At 45.3% G+C, this 12,828-nt stretch overlaps 1 protein-coding gene across 1 annotated transcript in view; it reads left to right on the top strand.

Annotated features, from left to right (window-relative positions):
* TEKT5 (tektin 5) overlaps positions 1-12,828 on the top strand; it is a 46,521-nt gene that overhangs the window by 2,625 nt on the left and 31,068 nt on the right. Inside the window, exon 2 of the mRNA XM_006910882.2 lies at positions 10,414-11,546. Coding sequence (XP_006910944.1) covers positions 10,971-11,546 — 576 coding nt within the window. The 5' untranslated portion in view covers positions 10,414-10,970. The remainder of the gene's footprint in view (positions 1-10,413; positions 11,547-12,828) is intronic.

Genomic DNA, 12,828 nt, shown 5'->3' with positions numbered 1-12,828 from the left:
CTTTCCTTACAAATGAACAAGTAGCAAATGGTGGGAGGGATATTTTAAGTTTAAGAGTAGAGAATTTTCTACCTCTTCCCTTGCATCCAGCAAAAATATCTAACAAAGAACTATCTATATACACCACAGGCACTTAATGTGTAATTGAGTCGAAAAATAACATTATATACAGAGAAACTAATGTTGGTTAAGAACACCAGGTGTCTGCATTCAAGTCTCAGCTCTATCTTTCACCAGCTTTCCATCTTTTCTTCATAACTCAGTTTAATCCTCTGTAAAATGGCAGTAATATTAACTGCCTCGAAGGGTTATTGATGGGAGGATTAAATAAGTTAATATGAGTAAAGCCGTTTTTTAAGTGCCTGGCTCATTTGAGCCCTGTGTAGCTGTTTGCAATTATTAGTTTGTTTCTTAACTAGCTTTATTGAAACCATCACCACAATCAAGATAGTGAACACATGTGTCACCCCACAAAGTTTCCTCGTGACCTTTGCAAACTTTCCCGACACCATTCTCAGGCAATCAGTGATGTTTCTTGTCTTTATAGACTGGCTTGGATTTTCTAGAATTTTATAGAAATGGAAACTTACAGTATGTGCTCCTTTACACCTGGCTTCTTTCTCTCAGCGTATTTATTTTATATCCATCCATGACGTCGCATGCATGAAGTTTATTTCCTCTGGTTGCTGCATAGTATTTCATTGTCGTGTTATACCACAACTTATTCATCTGTTTGCCTGCGGACGGACTTTTAGATGGCTTCCAGTTTGGGGAATTCACAAAGCAAGCGGCTGTAAATATCATTGGACAAGTCTTCGTAATGACATGTACTTTCATTTCCCTGGACTAAATACCTAGGAGCGGGATGGTGGGAAACTGCCAAACTGTTTGCCAAAGTGGTCGTGCTCTGCCTGCTGTGGATGTGGATTTCGGCTGCTCCGAGTGCTCTGCCACCAGCGGGTTCGGCCAGACCTTTGGTTCTCTGACATTCTAATAGGTGCATACTGGTGTCCTAATGTGGTTTTACTTTGCGTTTCCCTACTTAGTAATTATGTTGAACTTATTTTCGTATGCTCATTTGCCATCAGCCTATCTTCTTTCTGGAATTGTCTCTTCAAATCGTAAGTCGTTTAAAAAAGATTTCTTTGGTTGTTTGTTTTGGGTTTTGAAAATACTGTATATGTTCTGGATACCAGTCTTTTATCAATTATATGTTAGGCAAATATATTCTCCTAGTTTGTGGCTTGTCTTTTCATTCTCTTAAGAATGTGTTTTGAAGAGCCATTCTTAATTTTGATGAGGTTCAGTTTATCAATTTTTTTCTTTTATGTATTGCGTTTTTGATATCCTATCGAAATCTTTGCCTAACAAAGATTTTCTGCTGTGTTTCCTTTTAGAATCTTTATAGTTTTAGACTTAAATTTAAGTCTATGACCAATCTGAAGTTAATTTTTGTAGGTCATTTTTTATATACGACGCAAGGTATGGGTTGAAATTCATTTTTTTATATATGGATGTCCCATTGGTCCAGCACCATTTGTTGAAAAGACTATCATTTCTCCACAGAAACGACTGTGTACCTTTGTTGAAAACCAGTTGACCATGAATATATGTGTACGTTTCTGGATTTTTTTCTGTTCTATTGATCTTTGTCTATATTTATGCCAGTACCAAACAGTAGCTTTATAATAAGTCTTGAAGTCATAATGTCTGAATCCTACAACTTTGTTTTTCTTTTCAAAATTGATTTTTGCTTCTAGGACTTTTGAATTTCCATATGAATTTTAGAGTCAGTTTATTAATTTCTGCCCAAAAAAGAGCCTGTTGGGATTTTGATTGGGTTTGCATCGAATCTAACCTTCATTTTGGGGAGAACTGATATCTTGACCATAGGAGTCTTCTAGTTCACACACATGACATATCTCTCTAGGTCCTTTCAAATTTCTCTCAGCAATATTTATAATTGTTTTTTTCAGTCTTTTTTCTGTCTGTTTGGATACTTTCTATTGCCATGTGTTCAATAGAAAGTTTGGATACTTTCTATTGCCATGTGTTCAATGTCTTCAACTTCACTAATCTTTTTTTCTGCAAAGTGTAGTCTGCCTCGTTATGGACTAAAAGGACCCCTCCCCCCTGCCCCGCCCCCAAATTCATGTGTTGAGGCCCTAACCTCCAAGTGATGGTACTGGAGGTGGGCTTTAGGGAGGTGGTTAGGGTTAGGTGAAGTCATGAGGGTGAGGTGTCACGATGGGATCCGTGCCCTTATAAAGAGAGACACCAGAGAGCTTGCTGTCTCTCCTGGCGAGGAAGGCCATTTGAGGACACAAAGAAAGGTGGCTGTCTATAAGCCAGCAAGAGAGACCTCACCAGAACCCAACCATGCTGTCACCCTTGATCTGGGACTTCCAGCCTCCAGAACTGTGAGAAACGGATTTCTGTTATTTATAAGCCACCTGTCTGTGTTGCTTTATTATGGCAGCCTGGGCTGACTAAAACATGTCTTTAATTCTATCTCGTGTAGTTGTCATCTCTTCAAGTTCAGTTCAGGGGTCTGTGTGTGTGTGTGTGTGTGAGAGAGAGAGAGAGAGAGAGAGAAAGAGAGAGAGAATCTTCCATGTTTCCATTTAACATGTCCAATTTTTCCTCTAGACTCTTGAACACACAGAATGCAGTTGTAATAACTTTCTAGATGTCCGTATCCACCAGTTCTGTTCTGTGTCATTTCTGGTTCGGTTTCAGTTGCTTGATCTCCGCGCCACGCCCCCCCCCCCATTATAGGTTGTATTTTCCTGTTCCTTTGCATGCCTGATCATTTTTTATTGGATGCCAGACATTGTGAATTTTACTTGAGTGCCGAAAATTTTTGTAGTTTTATAAATATTCTTGATCTTTTTTTATCTGGGATACGGTTAATGGACTGGAATCATTTTTATCTTTTAGGGTCTTGCTTTTCAGCTTTGTTGAGCAGGTTGCTGAGTGTGGCGTTAAGTCTGGGGCTACTGTTCCCCTAATTGAGACAAAACCCTTCTAGGTATAGGACTCGATGCTGCACAAAGTGTGAAGGTCTCTGCTGTGGCTGGCGGGACGGGGGACTGCTCCCGGCTTCACGGGAGCACGGGGGGCTGTTCCCTCTAATCCTTCTGCGGGGGTCTTTCCCCAGCCCAGGTGTTTTCCTCACAGGTGGGCACCCATCGTGCTGGGCTGATGGGACCCATCTGCAAATCTCCAGAGCTCTCGCTGGGTAGCGCTCTCCTCTTCTCCGCGTCTTTCAGACCTGCCCAGCTCTGTCTCCTTAAGTGAAGAAGCGCCCCCTCCCTGTACCATGGCCTAGGAACTGCCTAGGCGGTGAGCTGGGGCGATCCTAGGACTCACCTCATCTGTTTTTCATCCCTCAGGGGTCACTGTCCTTCATGGTCTGATGTCCATTGTCTTGAAAATCATTGTTTTATATATTTTCAGTGTTTTTTGAGTTGTTTCAGATGGGAGGGTACAGACAATCCCTATTATCCAGAAGTGGAAGTCCTATTAGGTTACGTATTTGTTACATATTACACTATATATGCTAGATATTGCTATACATATATACTAAGAAATGAAATTATAAATGTATCAGTATGGAAAGCTTAAGCATAAAGCAAATCTCCCTCTGTGCCCCTCTTTCCGCTCCCTCCCTCACCCAGAGCTAATCACTCTGGCCCTGGTTCCTGTGTGTCCATCCAGAATCCACCTGGGCACCCTGAATCCACCTGGTTCCACATCTGAGGACTCAACCAGCCTTGGATTGAAAATATTCAGGAAAAAAGTTCCATTCTTGCTGACGTGTTCTATGTAGTTAAACCTCTGATGGTTGTGTCTATACTGAATACATATAGATTTTTCTCTCGTCATTGTTTCCTAAACAATAACAGTATAACAAGTGTGTATGTAGCATTTACATTATAGTAGGTATTATAAGTACTCTAGAGGTGTATAAGTACATGGGAGGATGTGCATAGGTTATATGCAAATACTACGCCATTTTATGTAAGGGGCTTGAATATCTACCATTTTGGGGGTTTGAAGCAGGTCCTGGAACCAACCCCCAGTGGATGCTGAGGGACCACCGTATACAGTTACATACATATCTGTGTAAGTGGTATCATAACATCTAAACTGTTTTATATCTTGCTTTCTTCACTTATATCTTAGAAATCTTTTCTTATCAGCAAGTACAGATCTGATTTTTTTTTATGCTGCAGAGTATCCCATAGAATAAGTGTTGCATATTTTATTTAGCTAGCCAGTACTGAGGGACATTTGCATAGTTCTACTTTTTTTTTCACTGCTACAACCACTATGGCAATGAACACAGATGTGCATGCATCTTAGCCCACATGTATGTAAGCGTCTGCAGGGAGAGTTCCAGAAACGTTGCTGAGTCATTGCATACCAGTCAAGACCAGTGCTCTAAGCACCAAAAAGATAGCTTCTGAAATTCAAAGGGAAAAAAAAAAATGCTTTATTGTAAAATACAATTTGTTTTTGAATAATACAAACCGATATGGATGCTAAATTGAAAGCAGTTTTTTTTCTGGATTTTCTGTCTCTCCTACTTATGTCCCTGTTTTGCTGGTTTTCTAAGCACTGCTTGGAGCCACCTCCAGTCACAGATTTGGCTTCCAGGAAGGCACAGGTGAAAGATTCCTGCCTACCCACAGGGGGCACCCAAGGAACGCTTGCTGACTTGAGTCAGTTCCATCGCTGCCAAGAAAGTTCTATCAGGCAGCGCTGCTCTGGCGTCACCTAAGACAGTCTCCATGCCTCTCTCCTGCAGACTGATGGGGTTCGCGTTGAATTCACAGTCGTAGAGCCGGCCCTTCACAGCCACGGAAGTCTGGCCGCTATATCTATATCTTTCCTGCGGGCAGAGACTGCAGTAAAATCGGGTCAGTGCAGTGCCGGCTGGGGTCCCACAGTGTGGGAGGCGGAGCTGGGGGAGGAGGTCAGTCAGGCCTCCCATCTCCCCAGCCTCCCCTGCCCCACTTCCCACCGAGATGTCAGACAGGGAATGTGCTTTCTGTCAGCATGGAATAAAGTCCTGTAGTGGTGGAGGAGGGGCCTCTAACCAGTGATGTGCCTAATGTATTTGACACCCAGAGTAGGTGATTCTTTCAACACCCTCCTCTCTACAGCATTTCCAGAATGATTATGTTCCTGGTTAGTTTTTTTAGTTTTGATACAATTGACAAATACAAAGATTATATACTCCAAGGCCCATGCTTTTAGTATTTTCATTTTCTGAATTTTTAGAAGTTGATTCTTTTAGTTTTCTGGACTGAGTTGTCAGGTTTTACTATTTCTCTTTCGCTGAGCTGTGGCCAGCTGTTTTCAATTTATCTTTCTCATTTAATGGCATTTGAAGTTCTATCACTTCATCCATCCATCCATCCACCCACCCACTAATCTACCCATTCATCCATCTATCTGTCCATCCTTCCATCCATCCACCGCACCCACCCAACCATCCATCAATTTTTTCATTCATTCAGCAAACCCAAATTGTGCACCTACTATGTTCCAGGTTCTCTTCTAAGTACTGTGGATACAATGATGAGGAAAATCAAACATGGTCCTTTCCCTCGTAGAACTTACCTCAGGGCCTTGCTACTCCAGGTAGGGCATGACCAGCCTCACCTGGGAGCTTGTAAGACATGCACTATCTCCGGCCACTCCCAGCCCTTCTCAGTCAGAGTCTGTATTTTCGCATGCTCCCCAGGTCAGTTGAGAGCACATTAACACATGAGAGGCACAGATCAGGAGGACTAGATGTGAACATAAGTCTGGGTGAGACAGAGTATTGCTTTTGAAGACTTAAAATAAATGCATTATAAATTAAAGAAACCTTGGGGAAAGCAGTGATTCAGGAGATGCTCCAGTCTGCCCCCTCCAACCACTGAGTGTCTTCCGATTTGGGACAATCCACAGCATAGTACTCATGCCTGACTTTCTTACCGCCAGGCATCCTTTCATATTGCTCACTGTGATGAACTGAATAACTGTCCCCAAGAGATGTCCATGTTCTAATGCCCGGAACCTGTGGGTAGGTCACCTCGCATGGTAAAGGGGGCTTTGCGAGTGTGATTAAGTTAAGGATCTCCAGACACGGTATTATCCTGGATTATCTGGGTGTGTCTCATGTGCTCCGAAGGGTCTTATAAGGAGGACGCAGGAGGATCAGAGGAGAAGGTGCTGCGCTGTTGGGTTTGCAGATGGAGGCAGGGCCTTTGAGCCAAGATTGGCCAGCGGCCTGGAACTGGAAAGGCGAGGAAACGGATTCTCCCGCTGGAGCCTCCAGAAGGAACCAGCCCTGCCTGCACCTTGATTTGAGCCCCCTGTGTCTCTTTTGAGAATAAGTCTTTGTCGTTTTAAGTCACTAACTTGTGGTGCTTTGTGACAGCAGCCATAGGAAGCTAATACACCCACACTCGCCCACAGCACATGATTCTGAATTTAAATGAATGCCTTTCGATTATTATAACTGTTAAACCATACCTCTAACGGTTAGTCTGACCTCAGAAAACCTGGACGTGGAGTCTAGATTTCCAGTTCCTGGCTAGGTACCTTCACTTTTGAAATGGGGAGAGGGTAGACTAAATCAGGGGCTCCCACTGAGCTCCACGGAGCCCTAGGAACTCATGGGGAAGTGCCCCCCACCTCTGCTCCCTCCAGCCAGGGCACCTTGGGGCTCCTTGTGTCACGCACCTTGCTTCTAGAGGAGAGTTTATTTGAAGACAACCTTCTACATCAGAGAATGTGTTTGAAAACCACTGCATTTTAAAAATTGTTTATAATGTTGGGGAAAAATAGAAACTCAACCTCACTGAGCTGTTCTCAGAGCTCCCTGCCAGCCCCATTGGAAGTACATTCGGGATTTTTACCTGGCTCTCCTTTACCCCACTGGAAACAGGGTGTTTCCCAAGCCACTTCCGGAGAGTGGCTGTGTGCCCTTGGGCAAACAAAGCCACCCCTCTGAGCCTCCCCTGTAAAATGAGGGAGCGAGCAATGCCCACCTACCTCCAAGTGTGATCCAAGGATAAAAATGAAAGAATGTGGCAAAGTCTAGTATAATAACAACAACGGTACCAGTCACAATCGTGAACACCTGCTGTGTCCTAAGTACCTTGCTGTGCCCTTATTTGATTCTCACAGCTTCCCCTGAGGGTGACACGGTGACCCCCATTTTCCAGACTGGGAGAGGGGGCGAAGCTAGGACTCCACTTGAGGGAAAGGCCCCCTCTGCTTGGACAGCATTAACCAGATTCCTATGTGCAGCCTTCCTGGCCACAGGAGCCCCACAACCAATGGTCACCCACTCAGCAACTGACATTTTTGTAAACAGGCTGAAGTGGAAGGACAAGTACTTAACAAGTCTGAGAAAACAGATTCGTTTGTATCAGCCCTCTCCCCAGCTTTCCACCCCTGATGTAGAGTCGTCTTCTCTTTCTTTACAGCAGGAAAAAATGCATGAGTCATACATGTATATATGTATTATATATATATGTATTATATATATATCATATATTCATATATATGTGCATATGTATATTCGTGTGTGACGGTACAAAAGAGGGAAATAAATTTATTTTATACATTTAATATATTCTTGATAATAACATATAATTAATTCAAGATAAAAATTGCAGGCCAAATAAACTTGAATGAATGAAAAAAGTGTTCTAGGGAAAGCGACCTCACAGGGTAATCTAATCACGAATTCCTAACTGGGCAGGTCACGGTGGGTAGTGACACCTAGGCATATAACTTCTTTACTAAAAGGCTTATTTTTGCCTTAAGCAAGTCCTGCACATTGTTTCTCTGCATCTAGGTTAACATGCTACCCCTCTGAAGCATAACCACCCTCAAGAGAGCACATACTCTTGTTAACTGTCCTGTCATCTAGTCTCCGCCTTGCTTTCTCCCACCTTCTTGTCCTCTTCCTTCTGTTCCCTCCCTAATTCCAAATATGTAAAAGAAACTGCAAAATTGTCATTCTCCAGAGCATTTGATGCCTTGCTTCCCAGCAATGTCGTCAGTTTGGCGCAAATAAATTCTTATAAAAATTCTCTACAGGTTTGGATGCTCTTTATGTCGGCCATAGTCAAACATCCGGACTTTGAGATCCGTCCTTTTCTTCAGGAAGCCCTACCTTACTTAGGAAAATCAGGCCAGAGCCCCAAAGGGCTGGAGGGCAGACGGATTAGTTTCTCTGGTGACAGTTTCACTTTGTGGCGGACTGACTTTCAGTGGGGTTGGTCCTCGCTCATTTCCCCAGATCATTTAGGCAAGCGACCTGAGCACAGGTGAGCGAGGCCACAGGGGTTTCCAGCCGGCTTCAAGCTGTCCATGCTGGAAGTCACCAAGGGACTTATTTTACCAGCCTCTGGGTTTTTCTCAGGTTCTGCCCCCTTCCACAGCCGACACTGGGAAGGGGGTCTTGATGTTCATGTCTGAGCCCCCCACACCTATAGCAGCAGGCTCTTGGCCAAGGCAAACAGGCAGGCATTGCCGCCCCTGACTACTGTCCCTCAGTATCTGAATCGGAGGCCATCACCAGGGTCTAAGGACAGCCCTGGCCTCTCCTGCCAAAGACCCACAGGATGGGAAAAACTTCAGGACAATATACATGCACATAAAAATGCATCTAATAATAAAGTATGTACCTGGAGGCCCCCAGGAGGGGGAGAGCTTTCAAGGCAAAACATACATGTACTTCCATCTCGTAACTTCTATAAGTTACGCTCAGACATGCCCAGAAATGTATGCGGAAGGGTACTGTTTGCATCTAGCATTATGCTAAGGGAGAGGCTGGGCTCATGAGACTGCATGCTACATTATCCTGTTTATACGGCATTCTGTGGGGACAGAGTGCCCATTGGCAGTGGCCTGGGCTGGGGGCAGAGGGAGGAGCACAGAGGAACCTCCCAGCCGATCGCGATGTCCTCATCTCGGTGATGGTGGCGGCGTCTGTGTGTGTGTGTGTCAGAACTTGTGAGACCGTGTGCCGAGAGGGTAAATTGCACCGTGCGAAAACTACCTCCATTAACTTGACTTTAAGTGAGGAAATGCACGTGGGAGGACAGTTATTGAAACGGTATTTGTAACAGCAAAAGACGGACTACAGCTCAGATGCCCAGTCAGAGAGAAAGGTCAAATAAATAATGGTACCTCCATGTAATGGAGGACCACACAGCTACTAAAAGAAAGAGATTTATGTACCAAAATGAAATGCTGCCCAAGAGTTACGGTTATGTGGGAAATGGCGTATATGGCATTTATCATTTATGTTAAAAAAAAAAGATTTAGATTTATGTATGTTTGTGTATGCATGGAATGTCTGAAAAATACCCAAATCTGACAATATTAGTTATAGCTGAGGAGACTGAAAGTAGCTAGCGGTGTTGAGAAAGTCTAAGTTTTACTGTATGCCCTTAGATATTGCTCGCATTATTTTTACTGTGAACATTCAGTGCTTAAAAAATAACCTTGAATCTTTTTTGGTCCATTTCTCAGCTGCTCTCAGTGTGCAGTCATTCCCCTCCCCATGTGGGATGTCTCATCTCAAAGGGTCCTGCGAGGTGAAGTTGCAGGCGCAGAGGGGGGTCCAGATCCCACCCTGATTTCTCTCCTCACCCTGAGATGAGTGTGTCAAGGTTTCTTTATAGGCTCACTGTGGAAATTAAATAAAGGAGTATATGTAAAGCGTAAGGTCTAAGGAAAGTGCTTAAAAGTATTATTTCTCTCTGCCTTGGTCCTCTCGTACCCACTCCATTTTTCAGTTCTGGTTTTAGCCCATTGGGGAGAAAATTCCCATTGACCATCACACTCTGCTCACAAGGACCATTCGAGGGTCGGAGTCTTCTCTTTCCCATGTCAAAAGAGGGGAAAGGCCCCACAAATCAAGCACCCTTCTTGTTTTTTACCTTGAGATTTCGTTGCTACTCCCACGAGACAAAGAGAGAGGGAAGTTTCTTGATGGAATAAATATACCGGTATAGAACAGAGGGGTGAATGCTTTTTCTGGAATAATAAAACTTTCATTTTAGATGCCCGTTCATTCCTTCAGTGGTGTATTGGGACTTCATGGTGAGCTAGATAGACATGGTCTCTGTCTCGTAACTCACAGTTCCCTCCTTTATTAATGCCAGGCTTATCAAAGTATAATTTACATACAGTAGAAGCCACCTTTTCTAATGGAGAGTACTGTGGGTTTTGACAAATACAGATAGTTGTGTAACCCCCACCACATTCAGATAAAGAATGGTATTATCATCATCTCCAAACCTTCTTATGCTCCCTTGTAGTCAGCCTGCCCCCGACCCCCACCCCCGGCAACCACTGATCTGTCTTCTGTCCACATGGATCTGCCTTTTCCAGAATGTCATCTAGATGGAATCACACAGGATGTGACCTTTTGAGTCTAGCTGCTTCCACCTAGCTGAACACATTTGAGATTCGCCCACGGCTGAATCTCCTTTTGACTGCTGAGTAGTATTCCATGCTGTGGATGTACCACTTCGGAGCCATCTTGGGGACCAAGATAGAAGGAAAACGACTAATCTTGATCAAACTGGCCCTGAACTCATTGCGTTTACTGAGCAGACTATGTTAAATTTTCTTCCATCGGCAGTGTTAGGTCTGGAAAGGGAGATTTGATAGTTATAGAAAAGTAGACAAATGCCATTCTTTTGATGTCTCCAGCTCTGTGGACTGAGAAACTCATATTCACTTTGTTGATTTTTTGTGTGTTTCGATTGGGATGATGTGGCCCCAGCTGCCTTAAAGTGAGCAAGGGCCCTAGGAAAGCTCCGTCCCCCAGGCTTTATGACAACAGTGCCAAGTCATAGAGGTCCTGCCAGTCCCTCAGAGAAGCCCCTTCCCTTGCCTGGGCCCCCGGGGGCAGAGTTTTGCCTGTGCGGGGCTGATGGGAGAAGATGGAGTTTCTTGGAACCACTCAGACTGCTGATTACTGTGGTCCCAGGAAAACCTGTGACTTCACTGCGCTGCCGCCGGCCGTGCCGGCCCCAGAAATCCAGGAATGTTACCAGCCCTATTACTTGCCTGGGTACCGCTACCTCCACTCATGGAGACCCAGCCTCTTCTACAGGGTCTCCAACACACAGACCTGCCAGGACGACCGAGCCACGTGCCACAGCGCCCTGAGGCCGCCCACCATCCTGCCTTCGCTCCGCTCAGCGCTCTTCTGTCGCTATAGCCCCCGCGACTGGGACCAGTCCAACCAGCTGCAGATACGCGGGGCCGAGGCCTCACGGCTGTGGGCCGGCCGGCTGATGGGTGACTCTATGCGGCTCATGCAGGACAAGGACCAGCTGACACAGCAGATGCAGCAGGGGACCTGTCGGAACCTGGGCCAGAGGCTGTCGGACATCGGTTTCTGGAAGTCTGAGCTCAGCTACGAGCTGGAGAGGCTTCTGAATGAGAACTGTAGCATGGACATGGTGAAGAAGCGGCTGGAGTGTGCGGCCGAGGAGGCGAACTGTCCGTTGCAGGTGAGTGTGGGGTGGGGACACGGGCGTGGTGGCCGCTGTGCTGCAGCCCTGCACACTTCCCTTCAGAGGAGATCATGGTGACAGGCACTTTGCAGGTTGGCCTGAGCTGCATCATCCTCTATAATCAGTTTTTAAGGTAAAAAATATAATCTTAGTCAGCTCAGGATGATCAGTTCATGGAATTTCTTTTTCTCCCTGGGGTTACATCAAAATTACAAGCGTTTCATCGAGACTTTACAAGCGTGCGTGTGCCTGTCTGTGTGTGCTGGTCTTTACAGGGCACACTTAGAATAACTGCTTTGTTTTTCCCTGAAGCCCTTAACATCTGCTAACATCCTCTGTAATTTGCATATTTATTTATTTACTGCTCTGCTCCCCACGCTAGAACATAGGTGCCATGAGGGCAGGGATTTTTGTCTGCTTTGTCACCAATGTGTTCAAGACCGATACTGGGCTGTGAGGCCGGTGGGTCTGTGCTGGTCCTTGATGAGTGCAGCTGTGCTGTCTGCCTGCTGGCTAGGCCCGTGTCTTGAATGCCTTCCCAGCCCAGCACAGCGTGTGGCACATAGTAGGCACTCAAGAAGTATTTGCTGAATAAATGAGTAAATGCCCGAATGTGAACATTCTTGACACTTCCTTGGTCTCGCAGCCTCCCGTCACCATCACGTCCTGGGTCAGTGATGATGGCTTTTGGCTGCGTGTAGACTGATATTTGACTACAGTGGCTCAACCAAATAGGAGTTTCTCTTTCTGTCCTATTGAGAATTCTCGAGAGAAGCAGATGGGGCTGCTGCGGCCTCCACTTGATGCCAGAAGGGAGCCAGGCTCCTGATTTGCTGCTCAGCCATCCTTAGCTTGTGGCCATTGTCCTCCTGTTTGCAGGAGGTTTCATATCTTACATTGCAGGCTCCTCCCTGCAGGGCGCATTTTAATATTCTTGTTTGAGGCAGGAAGATGAGGGTAGGGCAAAGGGCAAATGTGCCAACTGTATTAGTCCCTTTTTATGGGGAAATACCAGTTTTCCAGAAGATGCATCATGTGATACCATTTTTAGCCCATTTGCCAGAACTCATCTGAGCTCCCTGGCTGCAAAGGAGTCTGGGCCAGTGAGTGTGTCTGTCTGAGTCCTGGACTTTGGGTAAGGAACTGGCAATATCTGCCTCCTGCTGATCTTGACCACATGGGATGATGTTTAGCCCTCCTCTGGAGCATGTGGGGACTCAGAACCCCCTGCCTGGAGATCTCCTGCAGCTGTGTCTGCTCTATGTCAACTGTGGGCATT

The sequence above is a fragment of the Pteropus alecto genome, unplaced genomic scaffold (genome assembly GCF_000325575.1).
Source record: "Pteropus alecto unplaced genomic scaffold, ASM32557v1 scaffold34, whole genome shotgun sequence".
Taxonomy (NCBI): domain Eukaryota; kingdom Metazoa; phylum Chordata; class Mammalia; order Chiroptera; family Pteropodidae; genus Pteropus; species Pteropus alecto.
Note: the sequence above shows the minus strand (reverse complement) of the source record. Positions and strands in the feature narration are given on the sequence as shown.